Source organism: Ailuropoda melanoleuca, chromosome 5, assembly GCF_002007445.2.
Source record: "Ailuropoda melanoleuca isolate Jingjing chromosome 5, ASM200744v2, whole genome shotgun sequence".
NCBI classification, from domain to species: Eukaryota; Metazoa; Chordata; class Mammalia; order Carnivora; family Ursidae; genus Ailuropoda; species Ailuropoda melanoleuca.
In genome coordinates, this window is record NC_048222.1 from 2,080,668 (window position 1) to 2,103,599 (window position 22,932).

General features: G+C 43.1%; 3 protein-coding genes across 6 annotated transcripts in view; 1 reads left to right on the forward strand and 2 right to left on the reverse strand.

Annotated features, from left to right (window-relative positions):
• The first annotated feature begins 637 nt into the window (after positions 1 to 637).
• Positions 638 to 1,035, forward strand: LOC100482539 (histone H4). Its single transcript, XM_002928528.4, has one exon. The coding sequence runs from the start codon at positions 670 to 672 to the stop codon at positions 979 to 981; it is 312 nt and encodes a 103-aa protein (XP_002928574.1). The 5' UTR covers positions 638 to 669; the 3' UTR covers positions 982 to 1,035.
• Positions 1,036 to 6,439: 5,404 nt separating this feature from the next.
• LOC100467878 (histone H2B type 1-C/E/F/G/I) lies at positions 6,440 to 6,891 on the reverse strand. The gene has a single exon (XM_002928552.3). It carries the CDS (start codon positions 6,862 to 6,864, stop codon positions 6,484 to 6,486), a length of 381 nt encoding a protein of 126 aa, XP_002928598.2. The 5' UTR covers positions 6,865 to 6,891; the 3' UTR covers positions 6,440 to 6,483.
• Positions 6,892 to 17,499: 10,608 nt separating this feature from the next.
• Positions 17,500 to 22,932, reverse strand: part of LOC100467119 (histone H2B type 1-C/E/F/G/I) — a 20,939-nt gene continuing 15,506 nt past the window's right edge. For 2 of the 4 annotated variants that reach the window (XR_004625239.1, XR_004625240.1), the window contains 2 exons: positions 20,097 to 20,438; positions 17,500 to 18,205 (listed from right to left, as the gene is read on the reverse strand). The gene's annotated coding sequence lies outside the window, so the exon portion shown is untranslated. Of the gene's footprint in view, positions 18,206 to 19,717; positions 20,439 to 22,932 lie in introns of those variants that run through there. The other 2 variants (XM_034660117.1, XM_034660118.1) reach the window with 2 other exon arrangements.

Below are 22,932 nucleotides of genomic sequence, written 5' to 3' on the forward strand. Positions count from 1 at the left end.
TGCGTAACTAAGTACACACTCAAACCACAAACTCGGGCCTCAGCAGAACAAGGCCCTCATCACGTTGGGATGCACACATTTGCAAACCTTCAGCACAAACTTCGGTGATGTTGCCCCTGATTTGACTTTGAAAGGTGTACCGTTCTGCTTAGTTCCCCGCGTCGGGCTCTCCAGCTGCATCCCGGCGAGCCTGCCTTAGTGAACCAGGCATCTGTCTATGGATAAGACAAACAGAAATTTAGCAATCCGGCTCTGAGGAGCTTCAAACTTCTAGGGGCAACAGCGAGCAGCAACTAAATACTTCTGGGTTAGTCTGGGAAACGTGAAGGGCAAGTATGCGGCGTCTCTGTGGGAAGCGTGTGCGTTGGTGCCGGTACAGCGGCTGCAAGTGTTGCGGGCACACGCATACACGGATAACTATATAGGGGAGGATTTGTTGACTTACACCCCCACCCCCGCCCCCACCCCGGCCAGACTCTGGCTTCAGACGCCCCGCCTGCCGGGTCAGCGCAGCGCGGAGCAAAGGAGAACGAGGCGATGGGCGGGAACTGCGTGTGGTTCCCGCCCCTGAGCTTGCGGTTTTCAACCAGGTCCGTCACTTTACTATAAAAAGACTGAGTGGCGCGGTGGCCTGTAGCGCTTGCTAGGCTTGGAAGATTGTTCTTTACCATGTCTGGTCGCGGCAAGGGCGGGAAGGGCCTGGGCAAGGGAGGCGCCAAGCGCCACCGCAAGGTGCTGCGCGACAACATCCAGGGCATCACCAAGCCCGCCATCCGGCGGCTGGCCCGGCGCGGCGGCGTCAAGCGCATCTCCGGCCTCATCTACGAGGAGACCCGCGGGGTGCTCAAGGTGTTCCTGGAGAACGTGATCCGGGACGCCGTCACCTACACGGAGCACGCCAAGCGCAAGACGGTCACGGCCATGGACGTGGTCTACGCGCTCAAGCGCCAGGGCCGCACTCTCTACGGCTTCGGGGGCTGAGCATGCCCACCCCCAGCGGAACGCTGCGTTTTTCAATCAAAGGCCCTTTTCAGGGCCACCCATCTAGTCACTAGAAAGAGTTGTTCACTTTTTAGTGTCCCTAATTTTCATCTTATTTAGGTTTTGGCGTTGTTACCCTGTTTCTTATTTACAGGTGACATTGTCTTTTGTAGACTTGTTCTTGTCACAGTTAACTGCCCCAGATCCTCAAATGTAATGCTTTATGCGGATCAGTTTGATGTTTGATGTCCTCAACCGCTTTCGATCCGGAGCTTTTATTAAAAGATGCAGAAAGGACTTAATGTGTTTGGGACAAATGTCAGTATAAAGGTCATATTTAAACAAGTGTCGGCTTATTGTCTCAATCTTAGTCATAGGTTACTCTCAGTGAAAGAGTGGGTTCTCTTGTCAGCCTGTAGCACATCCTAACCGACCTTTCAAACCCAGGACCTTAGAATTCAAATCGCTCCTCTACGTGTCAGCAGTGAGAGAAGTTAAAGTAGCAGAGGGCGCCTGGGTGGCGCAGCGGTTGAGCGTCTGCCTTCGGCTCAGGGCGTGATCCCGGTGTTATGGGATCGAGCCCCACATCAGGCTCCTCCGCTGGGAGCCTGCTTCTTCCTCTCCCGCTCCCCCTGCTTGTGTTCCCTCTCTCGCTGGCTGCCTCTATCTCTGTCAAATCTTTAAAAAAAAAAGTCTATCATAAAGTATCAGAACCCCAGTGGGTACAGCTCATTCTTGTAAACATTGCGGAGACGCCGGGTTAGGACCATATCCTTCGGTGTCATTCTAACGTGTTTGATTTTGTGAAATGTCGTAGGGGTTCATTGCGGTGTAGACTGGCCTTTTTTCATAAAGATTTGTTCACTTGAACATAATAAAGGCAGAGCTATGCAGCTGGCTTTCATGTCCTGGCTTTGGCAGCAGAGGGAAGAATGTAGTTAAGATCAACCGGAAGTCAGCAGAAGTCACTCCCAGGCTTGGGCTTTAAAACATTCTTCCCTCTTCCCACCAGATGAGAGGGTGATCTTGTTTGATCTAGCAGGGACAGCAGGTCTAGGGGACAGCAGAATGATGATTGAAGGACAGTGTCCCCCTTGGTCAGGAGGAGCAAAGTTGTCCCCTCAGAGCTGGATTAATCACAGTGGATCCGTCCTGTGTGACACAAACAGCTGTCCTTTATTAAACCTTGAAAGTCCAAACTGACTTAATCTCACATGATTTGGGAGCAAATAAAAACAGTGAGTAGTTTTCTTTCAGCCTGATTCAGGTAGAAGTCCGTGAATTTTCCTTTAGGCTCATTGAACCTGTCTTCCATCACCAGTCTCAGTAAATTCTAAGGAACTAGTAGCCTATGTCATTGAGTGAATCATAGATTGAGTTCACAAGTTCCCAGTCTCCCCTCAGAGATTAAAAAAAGAGATTGGAAACCTTGTACAGAGGGATGCTTAGTCTTTGTGTTGTCATTGGTCAGGTCACTTAACCTCTTTGTGTCTGTTTTCCCATCTGTAAAATGGGATAACTTACGGGTTTAAGGTGAATAAAATCAAAGTATTTTGTCCCATGCATGGCACATGGTAAACTCTCTCTGTTTTCTCTTTTATTATTATTGCTGTTACTATTATTGTTATTTCTCATGAAGTTAGAGAGGCCCAGACAAAAAGACGGGGACTTTTAAACCACGAAGAGGTACTCTTAATGTACTGAACTGTCATTTTCTATCGTTGTCCTCTGTGGCAAATCACTGACCACTTTTCCCTCATAGGTAATGTGAGGATAAGTTAATATTTTTGTAACAGTGAGACAATGGAGGATAAATAATGTGACTGTAGTATGAGTTTACATGTATCCCTGAGAAGTTGCAAGTGAATTAATGAACTTTTGTGGATGCAATCATAAAAACTCAATTCCAGATTATTTAAACAAAGTAAAAAATTCTCTTGAAAGAAACATTCTCCTACCAACCTGATGAAATTGCTGAGCAGGCAGGACTTTCTGTTCTGTTGCTTTTCCTAGTTTCTAGGAAAGTAAATCTAAGGGATGCAGCTGGGGAGCTCCTGGCATCAGTCACACATGATGACCCAAGAAAGAGCAGAATATAGTGGGGACATTTCCAGCTCAGGTAAGAGGAATACTTCTGAAGCTGTCCCAAAAATCTGGGTTACTCTTTATTGCCTATAATCAGAGTTTCCAGTGAGATCCATTTACCATCTGCAAAGGTCGTCCTCTGTGCTCTCAGCAGCCAACACATTAGGCTGGCTGCCTCCTCCTTCCTGAAACATTATTTCTCGACCTCGGTGACTTTCCTCCCCTGGTTTTCTTCCTCACCATTCGGCTGTCTCCTTCCTCTCTCTAAAGTTTGGAGTGCTTCCTTATTCTCTCCATGGGTAAATGCCACTTTCAATGTGTGCCAACAACCGTAAAATTTCTATTTCCAAACTCTCCACAATGTCTGTGTTCAGTCCCCAAGTTGTTCTGATTTCCAGACTCCAGGTGCAACAATGCACTTGACCCTCCAGTGGAATGCTTCAGGGGATTTAAATATTGTCATGTCCCAGTCTCTGAAACCTCATCCTGTCCTAGAATTCTGGATCATTCACCCAAGAATTTCAGCAGCTCTGTAAGGTGTGGGTAAGCATACAATCTGGAGACACACTGTCGGCTCTAACCCCTGCCCCACACCTTGCTCATCCCTAGTCAACCAGAAGGAGAGAATAGCTGTGTCTAGATACTGTGGATGTTCAGAGGACGAAGTGAGCTAACATTTGGAAAGAGTTTGGCAGTCTCTTAAACACGTAAAGTGCCCAATAAATGTCAGCTACATGTTTCTTCACCCATAAAACCCGGTTCATCAATAGTCTTTGCCCTTTCTCCTCCCATAGCACCTGTAGCAATTTCACCGGGGTTATTGCACTAATGTTTCCATTCTTTCTTCTGCTTGTTTTTACCTTTAATCCCATAAATACCATTTTGCACACAGCAGCTAGGGTGCTTTCAAATTCTAAGAGTTTCTCAGGGCACAATAAAAATCTGGGTGCCTTCTTTGGCCCACACAGTCTGACATGAAAATAAACAAACAAATAAAAAAAGAAAGCCAAGTTCCCAGATTTCCCCCAGAGTTAATGATAGAGAAACTCTGGGAGTGGGGCCAGCAATCTGTCCTCTAAGAAGCTTTCAGGTGATTTCGATGCGCCCTCAAGGTTAGAAGCACTGCTCTGTATACTCGGGACATAATTCCGTGCTGGCACTTGAGTGTGAATGAACCAAATGGTTTTTCCTTCTTTCTGCCTAGAAGGCCTTTGTATCAGACAGTGCCATTTCCCCTCCTTCCTAACACAGCCTCAGTTTTGTTCTGGTCTCCCCCTCCTCACCGCCTTGTGCTCCAAGGAAGACAGAGTGTCTCTGTAGTATCAGGGATTAGGTCCTGATTCAACCACACTAGTGCTGAGGGTCCCAGACACGTAGTGATGATTGGTTTGGGGCTGGGAATACAGCCAGTTCTTTGTGGCTGTGAGAGTCTAACAATGCAGATCAGCCGCCCCAATAATATTTTGATTGAGCTGAAAAGTGAGTTGTTGGTTGAAAAACCTGTGTGCCTGTGCCCCTGTGTGTGTGTGCTGGGGACAAAGGTGGAATCAGGGGCATTTCAGGAAGAGAATATTTGCAAAGGCCTGGAGGCTGGAGAGGTCTCAGGGAATTCCAGAAAGTGTGAAAAAGCAAAAAATGGAAAAAAAAAAAAACCCNAAAACCTGTGTGCCTGTGCCCCTGTGTGTGTGTGCTGGGGACAAAGGTGGAATCAGGGGCATTTCAGGAAGAGAATATTTGCAAAGGCCTGGAGGCTGGAGAGGTCTCGGGAATTCTAAAAAGTGTGAAAAAGTAAAACATGAAAAAAAAAAACATTGGGGAGACAAAAAAGAAGAGAAAAACAATCCTCTGAGGTTTGGTTTGGGTTTTAGGTGAGGGGTAGGCTAAAGGGCTTGAGTTCTGATTCCGTGCAGAAGGGGGATCACTGAAAGGCACTGCGAGGAACCGCACAGAATCAGGTATGCTTTCTCACACAACTACTCTCCCTCTGGAACGAAAAGTACATTCACTATGGACAGAAGAGTTTTCGGATCATCTCAAACTGAAATCAAGATGATCAGAAAAAGCTGAAGTGCAGTTGAAATTTGGCAGCCTAAGAGCAAATTCTTGTTGTTTCTTTGTGCTTATTTTGCCTTTTTGAGAGAATAAAGGGAGACCAGACAGACTGGCTGGGAAGCCTGGCTGGGAGTGTCTGGAGGACAGGTTAGCTATTCCTGGGTGCATTTGGTATTTCTGTTTACAGGTGAGGTGCTGGCAATCAATCTTCCTCACCGAAATTCCAGAAGGAAGCCCGTAATGTCACAATGCCTGGAGAAATGAGGGAAGGAGACAAATCCTGCTTTTAATTTTCAGGGCTTAGGCCATTTGGGATTACCAGATCACAAACCAAGCCTTCCAGACTTTGGTGTCCAGCATCCGAATGTTAAAACGCCATGGCCCGAGTCCACACTTTCAGCTCTCCACCCACTGACCATGCTGGGTCCTTGTCCTTTTCTCCTGGACCTCCCCACACACAGCTGCTTAGTGGAGCTGGGGAAGCAGAGCTGGAGGCAAGACATGTGGACGGCTTGGAAGGGAACTCGCAAGTGACCGGAAAGGACGGACTGGGGGCCGCTGAGCCAGCCAGCCCTTATTCTGGGGCTGCACTAGGGAGGAGACTGTGGCGGGTCATCTGGGAGTGGGGGAGGAGAATGGGAGACGAACGCATTCTTCTCCACGACACCCTAAAAATCAAATGTAATGACGATCGCCTTTTCAGGGCAGCTTAAGGAGGAAAGTGGCGGAAACACGACAAAAAACTGGTAAGCACCTTAGTGTCCTTCCTGGAGAGCTGCAGCCGCCCACCACCCACTTTAAAGACCTGTAACACGCTCAGCCAGGACTCGAAAAGCCCCAGGCAGCAGGCGGGGAAGGGGGAAGCAAGGAATTCAAGCTGTATAAAGAACCCGGGGCTGGAGCCTGGCGGCACCGGAAGAGGAACTCCCGCCTTCCGACGGCGGGCTTTTCAAACGTCACTGAGGCTGCGAACACCCTGCAGGGTGACACTTGAAAAAACCGGAGGCCGGAGGCCCCCTGGCCGTTTTAGGAGCTTCGAAACGCGCGGCGCCAGCAGCCACCGCACCCGGGTACTTGTTAAGAAGCCGATCAGCAGCTCCAGGGGCTGGGGAGTGAAAGCTAGCCGTTTCGGTGCGCGTTCGTTTACGCAGCCGGGGCCCTCTGCACATACAAGCGGCAGCTTTCACAGCCGCAGGCAGGGAGCCCATCCCCCGACAACGGGTGACAGGCGATCGTGTCAAGCTGTTCCCATTGACCCCAGCCAACGCAAACGAAGACCACAGTGCGTGCCAGTGCGCAGCTCTGCTGGTGAAAATATGTGGCTCTGAAAAGAGCCTTTGGGGTTGATTGGGCCTCGGAGCGCACTCACTTGGAGCTGGTGTACTTGGTGACGGCCTTGGTGCCCTCGGACACGGCGTGCTTGGCCAGCTCCCCGGGCAGCAGCAGGCGCACGGCCGTCTGGATCTCCCTGGACGTGATGGTCGAGCGCTTGTTGTAATGCGCCAGGCGCGACGCCTCGCCCGCGATGCGCTCGAAGATGTCGTTGACGAACGAGTTCATGATGCCCATGGCCTTGGACGAGATGCCGGTGTCGGGGTGCACCTGCTTCAGCACCTTGTACACGTACACCGAGTAGCTCTCCTTGCGGCTGCGCTTGCGCTTCTTGCCGTCCTTCTTCTGCGCCTTGGTCACCGCCTTCTTGGAGCCCTTCTTCGGGGCGGGCGCGGACTTGGCTGGTTCAGGCATCCTGATTTCGCTTTCTTCTGACAGAACAGAAAATGGAGTCCGCGTCAGGATCCTGCCTATTTGTAGCCAACGTTATGCAAATGAGGGATGCGTTTTGCGACCGTTGATTCGTCGACTAGTGGTGAGGCCTGCAGGCTTATGATTGGCTCGAGTTCTACTCTCCCATTGGTTATATCCTGAGAGTCGTTTTCACCAGTTTAGCCTGGCTTATTTATTCTAGTAAGGTTTTTATTATACGAAATTCTGATTAGTATTGCAATGCAGATTAATTGGTGGATTAATTTAGAATATTAGAAATTCCTCTCTCTTGTGTTTTGGAATGCCAGGAAGGTAACGTAGTGTCTAACATGTTCAGATTATTTCATATTGCTGGTTCAAGACCGGACTCTGCCCTCCAATATGCCTCTTTGTCATGTGGGTTATTTTGACCTGAAGGCCCGTGAGACCCTGCATACTTGAGACATTTTTTTCCCTTACTTATCCGTAGACCAGAACCTATATGGGGGGGGGGTCTTTCCCAGATAAGGGTTATTTGGAGATAAGTTTTATCTGAGTGACCCATCTCTATGGCAGAGCAAAGAACTAATTACCAAAGCCTGTGCGTTCCTTTCCTTGAAATCCCAAACTCCTACCTCCTTTCCCCTAGTTCAGAATGACATAAGTATATATCCCTCATTTTGCTTGTCTTGGGAAGTTCCATGTGTTTGCGGATTTCCTACATGTACAGTGTAAAGTTGGTTTTCTCTCTTTAATTTTTTCATGTCAATTTGATTCTAGCTTCAAGGAGCTCCGAGGGGCCAGGAATGCTTGCTCCCCCATAGCTGGCATGGTTGGCAGGATAATTTAACTCATTTGGTACAGCTTGCCCCAACACTGCAGCAGCATAGAGATCCTTAGGACACCTGCCACATAGCTGGCAGCAGGCAAGATTTACCATTTCAGCCTCTTTCAGTCTCTGTCTGTGCAGTCTGATGGAGCAAGGGTGGGTAAGAGTTCTTTTCCCTCTTTCTAAATTTGGATTAGCAGGAGAAAATATTTGTGGAACTGGTTCCTTGGGCTATGTGACTCTGCTTCATTTTACAGAGTACTCTAGTAACTCACTGATCCTTTTCCTCCCAGAGATGGTCTCTGTTTCCCTTTGTCTGTGTCTTTTATATTTTTTGCGGCCTGTTGTTAAGGGACTTCTTGCAAGCCAATGCCCCACAATTTGTGGGCGTGGTTTGAGCCCTTGAAAGCTGTTAGAGTGCTGGCTAGCTCATGAAGTCTCCCATGGTAGGATAAGTTGGTCATGGAAAAGGTTATTTATATTGACACTTGGTCACCCCCAACCTCAAGTAATCTTCTGTAAGTATCCTGTAAAACTACACACAGTCCCAACCCCACAACAATACCTTCTAGGTATTAGTGTGGCTCCAGGAGACCCAAGGCTTAGATCTGTTAATATTTTCCCCTGTCTCGTTCTACATCCTAAGAGCTTGGCTTTTGGCCAACAGGAAAATTTACTTTGGTCTCCAACGTCTGGAGGGTGCACTTACCAGGGTGCACCTTGATGGCCAGTCTAAGAGACTGGGGATCAGATTTCCTCTCTGTCTACCTGTGTCACCTCTCAGGGGTGGTTGTCATGAGAGGTTCCCCCCCATAGGAATCTGTTGTCTCAACATTCCTTGCTTGTTAGTGCTAGAATGTTCCATTCCAGAAGAACTCACCTGATATCCTAGATTAGTGGGTGGGTGACTGGAGATGTGTCACGTTTTCGTGGTACACCAGAGACATTCACTATACCATCCTTACCATCTGTGCAATGAAAGCTTTTGCTTTCTTAGACCAATTTCATAAGTAAACTTTTGGGTGGGGGGGGCCTGCATCATCTGTGTCCTCTCTGGACACCTATTGTGTCTTTGGTGAAGGTATTAAAAGGCTTATTGGTTTAAGTCACTATTAGTAGATCTTACTCACCAATGGCCATACAACGGATCCTTTATTTACATTTACAATGGATCCTTTAAATTCGCTGTATTTAAAATACCTCAGCTGTCTTAATAATGGCTCACCTTAGGGACTCCATCGACAAGATAAAAGAACAGAAATCAGACGCAGAAAGAAATGGTCACAGCCAATGTAAATTCTCCTTCTTAAAATTTGGCTGCATCTGCTTGTTTTAATTCCTCTTTCCTACGAGATTTCCTACGAGATTTCCTACAGAGATCACTCTGACTTAATCTCTAGGTTCAAAGTATACAGGTTGCTCAGGTATATGCTGAAAGCCAGAAAATGAGTTTAACAAAAGCAGCGGGAGACTAGCAATAGTGTCGCTTTGTTCCTCCCTGCCTTGGCTCTGTAATCAGGCTTGGCCAAGCGTCAAGCATTCCTATACAATGCCCTTTGCAAGAGTGTCCCAGATGCCCTGCCCTCCCCCGCCCCCGCCCCAACACCAACAAAACCATGGACAACAGCGGAGCTTTTAAATTATAAGACCCTTTTACTTCTACTTTCAAAAGATCCTACCAAATTTAGAGAGTAATTACAAAGATTATATGACTATATTCACAACTTTGCTTTCTGAGGAAATATATAACCAAAATATCTCCTAAGCCATCCTTTTATAAACGACTTGCAAAAGACCAATATTCAGGGGCTAATAGAAGCCAAGTTTAAATTGCATACCCAGAAAAACAAGGCTTTTTTTTTTTTTAAAGATTTTATTTATTTATTTGACAGAGATAGAGACAGCCAGCGAGAGAGGGAACACAAGCAGGGGGAATGGGAGAGGAAGAAGCAGGCTCATAGCAGAGGAGCCTGACGTGGGGCTCAATCCCATAACTCCGGGATCACGCCCTGAGCCGAAGACAGACGCCTAACCGCTGTGCCACCCAGGCGCCCCCAGAAAAACAAGGCTTTTATTAAAATGCTTTAGATAGACTTTACAAAGGTCTAAATCTTTTGGTTTCCATTCTAGTTAAAATTTTCTGTGATATAAAGTAGCAAATTCAGTTAAAAAGATGGGTCAATCCCTTCATATTCAGACTATAATCCAGTTCTTCTGTCCTTATTTTACAAATCTTTACAAAAATCTCTACAACTCTCTAGAGTTAAAGTCCACCTATCTTTACCAATCTCCAAACCTTGCACATTCCTTTCAAAATGTTTGTGGATATTATTTTAATAATCAGGATATTGGAACACAATTGTTCTGGACTTTAAAAGGGGGGGCTTAATTTCTAAAAGCAATCACCCTGTAACTTTAGAAAAAAATTTCTTTGCATTCTTTCTCTGTCCCTTGAAATTATAAATCTTATCATGTCTTTGAAATGTAAACACACCCCACAATCTCCAGAGACTGAATTTAAAAAAGAAAAGGAAAGGGGGTTCAGGTAGGGGGGTGGGGGAGTGGGTGAGGGTTGGGGGAAAAAGGTCTTTTTTTTTAAAAAAAGATTTATTTACTTATTTATTTATTAGAGAGAGAGACAGCCAGCGAGAGAGGGAACACAAGCAGGGGGAGTGGGGGAGGAAGAAGCAGGCTCCTAGTGGAGGACCCTGATGTGGGGCTCGATCCCGGAACGCAGGGGTCATGCCCTGAGCCGAAGGCAGACACTTAACGACTGGGCCACCCAGGCGCCCCGAAAAAGGTCTTTTTAAAATACCAATTTCTGAAAGGGCTTTTATGCCCAGGCTATAGCGCCTATAATAACAGGCAGAAATGCTCCAAATATGCATCTTCAAGAAAACTTACATACTCTTTCTCTGCGTTTGATATAAAATTTTCAACCTCCATCTTCTCTACAACCCAGGAGCCAGTCTTTTTGACATGCAAACTTTAGGGAATTTTTTTCAAAAAAATAGATAGATGATAGATAGATAGATTAGATAGATAGATAGGTGATAGATGGTAGGTAGATAGATAGATAGATAGATAGATAGATAGATATAGATAAAACTATTTAAAAATTGGACCTAGGGGCACCCGGGTGGCTCAGTTGGTTAACTGTCTAACTTGATTTTAGCTCAGGTCATGATCTCAAGGTCATGAGTTTGAGTCCAGCATTGGGCTCTGAGCTCAGTGTGGAGTCTGTATGAGATTCTCTCCCTCCCTCTCCCTCCTTCTCTGCCCCTCCCCACACTTGTTTTCTCTCTAAAAAAAATACGTAAGTCTTAAAAAAAATAAAATAAAAATTGAGCCTTTAATGGCCTCTCCACAAATACCAAAATTTTGTTTATATCTTGTCTGTGTTTTGTGGTGTGTGTGTTTCCACGTGAGATATTTTCTCTACCTCTGGATGGTATTGCTGTAATTAGTACGTACAAGAGCTCGATTTAGTTTGAAGGCACATGCTTGTAACGACTGGGCATTCTAACATCCAGAAAGTTAGAAAAGAATCCAAATCTTTTCAAATTAATGTAATCTGGGAAATATTTGGTATTAAAGCTAAATTAAGTTTGTTGGCTTAATTAAAATGGATAAGTTTTTAGAGTTATCACCATTAAACCTAAAATTTTTATTCTGCTTGTGTTTACTAAAAGTCAAATAAGTTCAGGGTTTTTCTGTTGTAAAATTTGTCAGCAAGAAAAAGTCTTACAATAATGGTTGATTCTGTCTAATGCAAAATGAAGTTTTTGTGGGTAGTCTGTACGTAATTGTTAAAGGAAGTAAATTAAATAGACGTAAATAAAATAAAAAGCTTGGTAGGTAAACTTGTAAATAGCTTCCAAAGTCTTTGGAAAGCTAAAATGTTATAGTTTTGCTAAGTTAAATGATGAGTAAAGTTAAGCTTGTTGATAATCTAGATCTCTTCCGAATAAGATAAAATAATGAAACATTAAGTACTGAACATGTTTATCTGCTTTTGTCTTATTATAGAGAAACTAAAGATAAATTTGAGTCTGTTAATAAACATATTTTATTCTTTATTGAAAGATTATATTATGAAAAAATACATGTTTCTAAAAATAATGAAACATATTCATAAATTTGCCAATCTGAAAAGTTCTGGTATAAGAGTTCACAATTGCTTATTACCTCGTTTTCCCTAGAAATTAGGGTTTCTAAGCATTTAAGAATTTTAAGAAATGTAATTAAGACTACTGGAAAAAACAACTTTATGTGAGGAAAGTAAGAAATGTGTTTTTGGTAAGAAGAAATGTAAGTAATAAAACTACATATTTGTTGAGGGAAAAGAAAGTGTTAAAGCAAGACTGGTTATTTATAGAGAGAAAATTTAGGTCAAAATCTGAGTGTTAAAGAATGTTGCAGGTTTCTGGACAAAGACTCTTTGGAAAGAAACTTTGTGTGGTCAGTACTTTCTAAGATTAGTACAAATTTAAATAAGGAAATAATTTTTTAAAAAAGATTTTATTTATTTATTTGACAGAGATAGACAGCCAGTGAGAGAGGGAACACAAGCAGCGGGAGTGGGAGAGGAAGAAGCAGGCTCATAGCAGAGGAGCCTGATGTGGGGCTCGATCCCATAACGACGGGATCACGCCCTGAGCCGAAGGCAGACGCTTAACCGCTGTGCCACCCAGGCGCCCAAGGAAATAATTTTTAATACCAAAAATACACTGGTGCAAAGTTTTTGTTTTCTCTTTGTTGAAAGTACAAAGTTTTTGGGGCGCCTGGGTGGCTCAGTTGTTAAGCGTCTGCCTTCGGCTCAGGGTGTGATCCCAGGGTTCTGGGATCGTCAGCTCCGCTGGGAGCCTGCTTCTTCCTCTCCCACTCCCCCTGCTTGTGTTCCCCCTCTCGCTGGCTGTCTCTCTCTGTCAAATAAATAAATAAACTCTTAAAAAAAAAGTATGAAGTTTTCTTAAGCTATTGCTCTGCCCCTAGTGAGAAATTGTAAACAAAAGTTTTTCTTTACCTTTTAAGTTATCCTCCTTAAAAAACAATGATTTTAAGTTTGCCAGAATAATTTCTATGTTTATCAGGTCTTTGATAACTTCAAAGAACAGAGTCTTAATATTGAAAGACCTAAATTTTACTCACAATTATGTAACCTTCTGTATTTGCCTCTGATATCTTTTCTTGTTGGTTTGATTGGATGGATAATTAAATACTGTTTCATGATTGTGATCCTATCTAATCAAATGTTTAAACCTTGTGGGGTTTTTTGTACATATATCTCACAATCGAATTCTAAAGTGAAGTCTTTTGACCACAATCTAAATGAAATTTCCCACCAGGAAATTTCAGGCCCCAGGAACATTTCCAAAAAAAAAATTTTTTTTTTTTGAGAAATAAAACTAATTAGGCTTATTTGGTATGTGAAATTACATGCAAAGCATTGTCAATGAAGTGATATTAAACCCTATTAGGTTATATTTATATAGATCTGTTACCTAAAATTATGTGAATCTCCTAGAAATCTGATGTCTTGATATGTTATTATCTTGAAGCATTGTATGTCACAAAAATAACCAAATTTCCTTGTCATTTGCATTGTAATGAACTCTAATCAGATCCTTCGCCATGCCATTTTTAAGTCTTTTATCATTTACAGACAGTGATAGTTTTACTTAGCTGTCTCTATAAAAGTTTCCTGCAAATGTGCTTCATCTTTAGTGACAGTCATGGAAAAAGCTCTGAGTACAAGTTTCTGGTAACCTTAAGATCATTAAACTGAACTACGTTGGGGCGCCTGGGTGGCTCAGTTGGTTAAGCGTCTGACTCTTGATTTCGGCTCATGATCTTGGGGTCATGAGAAGGAGCCCTACTTTGGGCTCTGCCCTGGGCGTGGATCCTGCTCAAGATTCTCTCTCTCCCTCTGCCTGCCCCCTTCACGCTCTCTCTAAAAAACAAAACAAAACAAAACACCCAAAAAAACTGAACCATGAAAGAATATCCAGAACTGGTGGAAAAGTTGTATTCAAACAGAACAAGAATTAATAACATGGGATTGAATAATTGAGGAAGATAATTACACTTTTTATGAGCTTTATTTCAAACATTACTGACTTTTAAAAACTGTTTCACTTTTTTTCCAGATTGAAGAAAACCTTTACTCTCAAGCTAACTGACTTACAGCAGTTTGACAAAATATGCCTTTGTGAACAAACTAAAAAATGTATCTTTTCTTCCTATCTGAATTCTCTAGAAAATCTGTGAGAATTCTTATATTTTTATGGCAATTTATTTATTTGCATAAGTTCAATAAACATCCATTCTCCTTATGACAGGACATAATTGGTAACAATAGTTATATTACCAAGGCTTTGACTGGAATGTCACATTTGAGAGACATGCATAGACTCAGATATGACCAGACAGCTTTAAGGAACTAAGGTTGAGGTTCTGGAGCCAAGAAAACCCCTTGTATCACTCTGATACCTTGCTTTCAGAATTCCAAACAACCTTACTAGGTGAGTAGAGGTTACTTCCTGGCAGGTACAGGAACCTCAGGATATTTTGGGAACCTCAAGAAGAGAGGAACTCCCCCAAATGTGTAGGTACTGCAGGTCAAGTCTGATGGCAAGGATTTGGCTTGGCTTCTGGCCTTGAGAGGCTATTCAAAGTTCGATCTAGAGATTCCTTGGAAAAGTTCCAGCAACACAGGTTTTAAAAAGTCTATAGCTCAACCACGTTCCTGGTGCACTTATATAAATAATCAGGCCAAGATTTTTTGAAACTAAAAAACTTATTTTGCAAACAAAATACTGTTAATATAGCTATCCTTGGTAAGAATGAGAATGAGTATAGAGAGAAAATATGTTTCAATAACACGTCTTTGCAGATACCAGATTTTCATACTATTCTTTGTAAACTGAAGTAGATCGGGATTTCTTCTAGTGTCCTCCAACATCTGGCTACAAGTCTCCAAACTAACATTTTGATTTTTCTTCCATCTTTCTGACTTCGAATCCTTTAAGAACTAAAGCTTCCATTTCTCCTGCAGCCCTGGCAAAGTTCATCAAGAAATGATTTGATGTAAAGAAAGTGCCATAAAAGTTCATGCATAGACAATCTTTATCCTGTTGCCCTATGGGCCACTCAAAAGATCACCAGAGACATCTGAACTATAATCTAGGAAGATCTGTCAGATTGCCGGTACCTGCCCTCTTTCTAGAAGTCTTCTCAACTGGCTATCTTGAGACTCAAAAACTGGGTTACCATTTGTTCCAATCATTAACCATTGCTTTTCTTTTGTTTCCATAGAAACGTCTCTTATTTAATACCCGATTACTTGAACCATAGGCCTAACTTGGAGAATACACCTGGATCAGTGCCTCCTGAAATGAGTTTGACTAAACCGAACTATTGTCAGGACTAAGAGACTAGATCAATGAGATGAAACAACCTACCCATTCAACTTTTAACATGTGAAACTCCCAAGGAAGTTTCAGGTGGGGAAACTGAAGGGGCTCAGGACAGCCCCCCGCCCCATGTCTCCCAATATGCCACTTTGGCACGTATATTATTTTGAGCTAAAGTCATTTACTACCCAGCAATCTCAAGAAAACTTTTGTCCCTCCCTTAACCAAACAGAAGAATCTAAATTGGTGGTCTTTCCTAGAATAAGGGTTATTAACAGAGATAAATTTTATCTGAGTGGGCCATTTATATGGTAGGGCAAACATCTAATTACCAAACATCTGCTCTCCTTATCCCCTGTGAATTACCTTCCCTCTCTCTGAAGTCCAAGACATTTCTCCCTACCTCCTTAGTTCAGAATAACATATGTACCTTATTTTGCCTGTCTTTGAAATGTCCATGTTTATGTGGATTCCCTGTATGTACAGTATTAAATTTAATTTTCAACTGTTAATCTGTCCCATATCAATTTGATTCTTAGTCCAGCTAAACAGACCTTGAGGTGCAGAGGAATTCTTCCCCACCACATTAGAGTTCTGGAATATGTACAATATTTTATCTTTTTACGATGCTTATTATTTTACTACAAATCAAAAAAGTGTGTATAATACAGAATGTATTAGATAGTTCCTCTTGAGTATGAAAACAGATCATGCATGGATTTAAAAAATAATAATAAAGAAAAAATAAGGATGAGGGGAAAATGTACCTGGAAAATGTTACCAAGAGACAGCAAGTATAGCAATATTAATATTAAACAAATTTTAAGTCTCAAAGTATTAGTGGGGATAGGGAGGTACACTGTAAGGACTTTTGGTTCCAATGTGGACAACAAGATATTCTGGAAAGCCGCCCTGAAATGAAATAGCTAAGAACTTGATAAACTACAAACACACACCAGCCCATCATGGTCCAGATAACAAGAAGCCAAGGAAAACTCCCCGAATCTCCCAGAACAATAAACCCCTAGGAACTGAAGCCTGGCTAATAAACATACTAGATTAGGTTCCCTGGGTACAAATGTCATGAAGATTCTGCACTTTGTCAATTAACGGCAGCCTGTTGGGGAAAAGAGGATTCTAGGCCTTTCAGCTGAACTGGAGACACCTAGCATAGAGCCAGGGCTCTTCAGAAAGCTTAGACTTGAGAAAAAAAAAAATCTAGCAAAGATTTCTAAGAAGGAAACCTGTTTGTCTCAGAAGTGGTGCTGAGGAGAGGGCAGTGGAAATTTACAAGGATTTCTCCAAAGATCTGGAGTCTACTTTCAGCGAAAGCTTCCTGAAATTAAAGAGCTGGGGGCGCCCTCTAGTGCCTTATGGAAGCAAACTTAAGCCTCTTCAGGAAGGAAGCAACTTTAACCCGTTTGGGTTACACACCAATTATTTATTATCTATCTATCTATCTATCTATCTATCTATCTATCTATCTATCATCTATCTATCTATCTATCTATCTATTTATCTATCAATCATCTATCTAACTATTCATGCATTCATTATTTATGAAGCACATATTACCTGCCGGGCATTCTCCTAGCAATTTGGGGTGTCCAAATATAAACTCGTAATAAATGTGACCTAATCGAGGAAGAAACCACGCTATGAAGACTTAGGCTTCCAAATAAAAAAGAGATACCCTCCTCTCCGTCAGACAAACAATTTCAGATATAGAAATTATTAGATAGAGACCATAAAATACTTACTGAAACTATAAAGGAGTAAAAATGGAATAATCTAGGCAAAAACAAGGGACATTCAAAACGAGGACCATTTTTAAAACTAATGAAATAGATCTTCTGGAGATGAGGAAGAACTATAATCCATAATGACAAAATAAAAATCCACTGATACGATGTAACATTCAGGGCCCTGAAGCACCTGACCTCACAGCCACTATGTATGGCAGGAACTGCTGGAATTAGAACTTCATGTTTACAATTGTAGGGCAAGGTTCCAGTATCCCACTTTTAGAATTTCATACACCAACCAAGGAAAATGATTGTGGGCATAGAAAACTGAACAACACGATAAACATACTTCATTTGTGACTTCTGCACTTAACGCATACAGAATATCTGATTTATTACAAGGTACACATTTAATAATTTCAAAATTTCAACTCTGGCTTCAGAAAAGTAACAACAGATATCAAGAAACCAGTTTCATATATACTGCACTCTTTCATCATCATCTAACTAGAGTCCTAGGAAAGATTTTTCTAAGATAGTAAAAATAAAAATCTTCTCACATGCCTGCAAACTAGAAGCAGTTCTAAAGACACGAATTAGAATGAATATCATAAAAGAAACTATGTATGATTCAAATATTCGCATGAAGTGTGCTAGAAATCTGAGGGCAGCGAGCAGAGGGTGTGCAAGCCGGCTGTCCCGCGGAGGCACTGTTAAGGGGCCCTCGGCCGCTGCAGAGCAGGCACAGGGCCGCCTCGCACACAGCCCGACAGGAGGGACACCAGGGACACCGCCGCCCAGCAGCTCGGGCGGCACAGCGCTCGGCTCTGCGTTCTTCTCTGCGGACCGCCCAGGGCCTCACTGCGAAGGTCCAGACGCAGCTCCGCGAGGCCGGGTCACCGGGGCCTGCGCACCAGCAGGGGGCGCCACGGGAACCCGCCCCGGCGAACGCAACGGGGAGGAGAAAGAAAATGCGCGATCGCACGGGTGAGCCGGCGGAACGTAACGTGACGTGAAGCTCGTTGGGGCAGTGGGCGGGACGTGTGCGCGGAAACGGCCCAATGAGACGGCGGCGTGGAGGGCGTGGCAGGACGGGCCACTGAGGTCGTCAGCGTGGAGGGCGTGGCCAGGAGACCGGGGTGAGGGGGCGGGCCTTGCCGAGGCGCAGGGTCGTTTGCACGCCTGCGTGGTCGCGGAGGGTGGCGTGAGCCGGCTGCCAATTTTTAGGGCTTAGCAGTTCAAACCTGAGTGTAATTGTGTTGCTGTTTGGCTCTAGTATTTCAAGGAAATCCCGTCTTCTGGTTGAAAGCACAGTTCTCTGGTGTGAGTCCCGGGACCAGCAGCATCAGCAGCACCTGGATAATAGAGAAATGCAAATAATCGGATCCTGCTAGAGGTCCAGTGCATCAGAATCTGTGAGGTGGGGCCCGGCAATCCGTGCTTTAAAAACACTTGAGGTGATTTTGGTGCACGCTGAAGTTTGGGACGGCTTTGAAGTATTGTTTAATTCAGATGCTGGAGGTGATTCCTCAAATGTCAGCTGAGCTAAACCGAGCTGTTTTACCTTCAAGATCCTTACCAAAGCCAGAACAGGGCTTAGGCCTTACCCGCTCAGGCTTCGATGCCAGAGTATAAGTGGACAATAGATTGCATGCCTAGAAAGGCGAGATCTAGGAGAAGGATTTGAATCAACAATGCAGAATTCCATCGCCTCGGATTTTATTAATCATAACATCTAATTTACAGATGTTTTGCCCTCATTTAGACTTTTCCATCAAAGGTACTCCATGGTAAATACTGAATTCCCAGTCGCTGGGCCTGTAAGGAAGTAAATTCTATTTTTATAATTAGGAACACTACAGTGAAAACGCTAACACACTTTGTTTCGGCTTTTCCTGAGGCAAGGCTCTCCTGATGAATCAGTGTACAAGCCAGGACGGGTTAGATTTGAGCAGGATATACACACTTATCAATCATTATCAGGCAGATCAGACTTTTATGCTTCATAAATTCTATGAGCTCATTCATATTTTCAGTTACTGTTGCATTCATTTTCTGCTCTGCATTCGTTTTTCTCCTATAATTGAAGAAAGAAAAAGTTTTATTTCTTCGGTGTTATTTTGCCATCAGTATTGCTATTTGATGTACAAGGAAGAGAGTTCTTTCAACATATGTTTCTATAATGTCCTACGAGATATCCTTACTACTGTATTACCTATGCCTTACTCATTTTTAGTATGAACAGATGTGTCAAACCATGCTAGTCAAGAGATGTTCTTGAACAAGACGATCTTTGTTCCAAATCCCCAAATATACTTCTTGAGGTGGGATTTGAGTAGTTCAAAGGCTTCTATTTTCTCTTTAGTTTTTGACCTGAAGAAAATTGGCTACTCTGATTGTCCTTTTAATTCATTGACTAAAGAAAATATAGTACTTGCTAACAATTATTAAGTGTTCACTAAATATCCATTAGGATTTTAAGAACTTTACATGATTTATCTCACTTATTCCTTGATAGTACACTACTTAGAATTATTTTATTATTGTTGTTGTATAGATGTGGAAAATAAGCCCCAAAGGCGGAGTTACAAAGTTTATTGAACCAGTGCAACAACTCAGCTCTGGTCTCTATTCCTGTTGTTGTAGATATATGGGTACTTTAATTAGTTATGATTGCTGCACATCCTCATTGAGAGCCCACTGTGTGCCTGGAACAGCTTTAGGCATTAGCGAGTCAGCAGCAAAAAAGAGTAACCCTAGCAGTGGAGCTTACTGTTTGAGGAATGGGAAGAGGAAACAAACAATACACAAATTCATGTCAGTTTTGCTAAGTGTAATGATGAAGAATGAACAGAATCAGTTAAGAATGGGGTAGAAGGGCGCCATTTTACTTTTGCTGGTCAGAGAATATCTCCCAGATGTGGTAACATTGTAATCCATCCACTCAGGCGAACACCCAAGAATTGCGGGGAGTATTTCCAGTATGTAACAGGTGGTATAACTCAGCTGAAGTGCCAAAAACATAACAAGGCCTATCCCCTCCTCTCCCTCTTTTCCCTTCTGCTTCCTCCAACTAGCGTGCTCTGTGGCTTCTCTTTGGTCTTCAGGCTCTGTCTCTCCTATTGTCCTAGCCATTTGTTTCTTCCATTGTTTTTCTGAGTCCCTCTCAGTTTCTCTCACCTTTATTCTTCCCCCATGCTCCTCTGTCTTTCCTTAAAAAAGCCATAATTTGGTTGTGATACTTACATTGTTTTGTACTTCTGAAATCCAGCTGAACCTTCATGGTTAAATTTTTAGACAAAAGTCTTACTTTAGTCCTTCACTTTCCCACAATTCCTGTTCCCTGTCCATGGTAGCCAATGTCATGGTTATGAAAGGAAAAGTCCCTCAAATGCTGCTGTTCAAGTAAAGCAAAGGGGGCCCTTTTTCCTGTGTAGCACCGCGGGCCGACGCCACCCAAATGAAGCCCAAGAACTCGGAACTTCCGCCAACGTGGTCTCCAGCTCTCCTCAGTCTCCTTCCCTGCAGCCAGGGTTTGGAAGGCAGTTGGGAGTACAAGTCAAGGAGGAGACCGCTGAAGTCGTTCATCTGAATAAATACAAAAAATAGCCTTCAGTAAGAAATCTCCATATAACTTGTGGGTCCACAGTCGATGTAAATAGCCAAAAATGTGTGACAGAACCATCAAAAAAGCAAACAGTTGGAGAATTCAAGTTACGGTCAATGACAGATATCCAATTCAAAACGGTAAAAATATGGCTTTTCTTATGACTCTGTGTGTAGTGAAGAACTAACGTTATCCAGAGGGAGGTGTGGCCTTTGCCCTTTGCTGGGAGGTGATGCCTGGGCCCTTGGAATGTCCTGCAGGATAAGAGTATCTTTGTTTACCAAGAGGCCTTGGGCTGCACAGGAGANAAGAGCCTGATGTGGGGCTCGATCCCATAACGCCAGGATCACGCCCTGAACCGAAGGCAGATGCTTAACTGCTGTGCCACCCAGGCGCCCCAAAATATGGCTTTTCTTATGACTCTGTGTGTAGTGAAGAACTAACGTTATCCAGAGGGAGGTGTGGCCTTTGCCCTTTGCTGGGAGGTGATGCCTGGGCCCTTGGAATGTCCTGCAGGATAAGAGTATCTTTGTTTACCAAGAGGCCTTGGGCTGCACAGGAGAGTGTAATGTCATTTATGTTGGGGGCTATGGGCCATGTGGTGTTTGGACGACCTCCAGAGGGACTGCTGACTAAAAGATCAGCCACGTGGACAGTCAACCATGTTTATGTGGTAAAGCCCGGTGGTTGGCAATGTGTGTTTTGGTGTTACAATAGTGTTATGTTGCAGGAAGGCATTAACACTCCTCACCCCCACAATGGGAGAGCACTATTAAAAGCTCTGAGTTGGGACCCCTCTGAGACTCTGCTCACGTGCCTCTTACCCTGGCTTATCATTATTTTTATTTTAAAGGTTTTATTTATTTATTTGACAGAGAGAGACAGCCGGGGAGAGAGGGAACACAAGCAGGGGGAGTGGGAAAGGGAGAAGCTGGCTCCTAGCAGAAAAGCCTGATGTGGGGCTCGATCCCAGGACCCCGGGAACATCCCTGAGCCAAAGGCAGACACTGAACAACTGCGCCACCCAGGTGCCCCGACCCTGGCTTATATTTAATCTATATCCTCTTGATATAATAAACCCCAACCTTGAATATAGTAACTTTTAGTGAATTCCGTGAGTCTTTTAAAGAATTACCAAATCTGAGGCTGGTTTTGGAGACCCCTCAACTTTGCAGTTGATGTCAGACATGAGGGCAGTCTAATGGGACTGTTCCTTAACTTTGCACTATGTCACAATAATATTAGTATTCTGTTTATTACTCAAATATTTGGATGAATATTTTGCCTTAACTTAATGAATTTTGTAGTTGCCATATGAGCCCAAGTCTCTTCATCTGCCAGCAGATTTCCAAAAAGTGATAAACACTTTTTTACGTCCTAGTGAATGATTATTAAAAAAAAAGAAAAAAAAGGAAGCAATTAGCTGTAATTTTTCCTTGATGATCCGCAAACCTGATGGCTCCAGAAGGTCAAGAACAACCTCATCTCTCTTTGTATCTTTAGTGTCCACGCCTGTGTCTGGCCCAGAGATATTCAGTGAGTATCTCTTGAATGACTGATTTACAAGAAATACGCAGAACTATTGCCTTGGTACAACTGAGTAGGGAATTTTGACACATGTCAAGGATCTCCTCATAAGCCATCATGACTAAATTATGCTCTTTAATTTCTTCTTTTATGTCCTTTTGCTACCTCTTCATCTGTTACCCTACTCTTTAAATATGGTAGGTGATTTTTAAGTGTGACTCAATCATCAATTCAAATTCTACCTTTGAAATCTATTAATTTAACTTTCACTTCCTGTCCAATTGCAAATTTTATTAATCTGTCTTTTTCCATATTGTTAATTTCTTATATTTTCATAAGTCAAAGTATTTTATGGGGGTTTTCCTTTTTATTGTATTTATTTTCACTTTTAATTTTTTTCATATCTATCAGTTTTGTTGGACATTCCTACAACCATCATGAGCCAGAGATTTGCTGTACAGAGGGCTGGTTAGCAGTTCTCAGATGAATTCATTGAGTTCGTTCAATGTTTTCTATAAATACCTGCAATGTGCTGGTTTTACGGAACTGCAGAGACCACTGTCTGGTCCCTTACAATCTCTGGGAAAAGTCCATGTGGACATTACGTGGGAGTGTTACTGGTTTTTGCCTCTGTGGATAGTGATGATGTAGTCTTTACTTTCTGGAATTCTTAATGAGCCACCACTGAAAAAGTATTAGGTCCAGGTGATTATACAGCTGGTTTCCGTCTACTCTTTAAGGCACAAATACTTTTTTACAATCAAGTATTTCAAACATAAAAGAGGCAGTGTGGTGATCCCACAGTATGTTGACAAATGCCCTATCCTTCCCCTGAAAGGCGGAGCCCAGTCCCCTTCCAAATATAGGCCACATTTACGTGACTTGCTTCTAATTAATAGACAGTGGCAGAAGTGACAGCCTGTGACATTTGAAACTAGGTCACAGAGA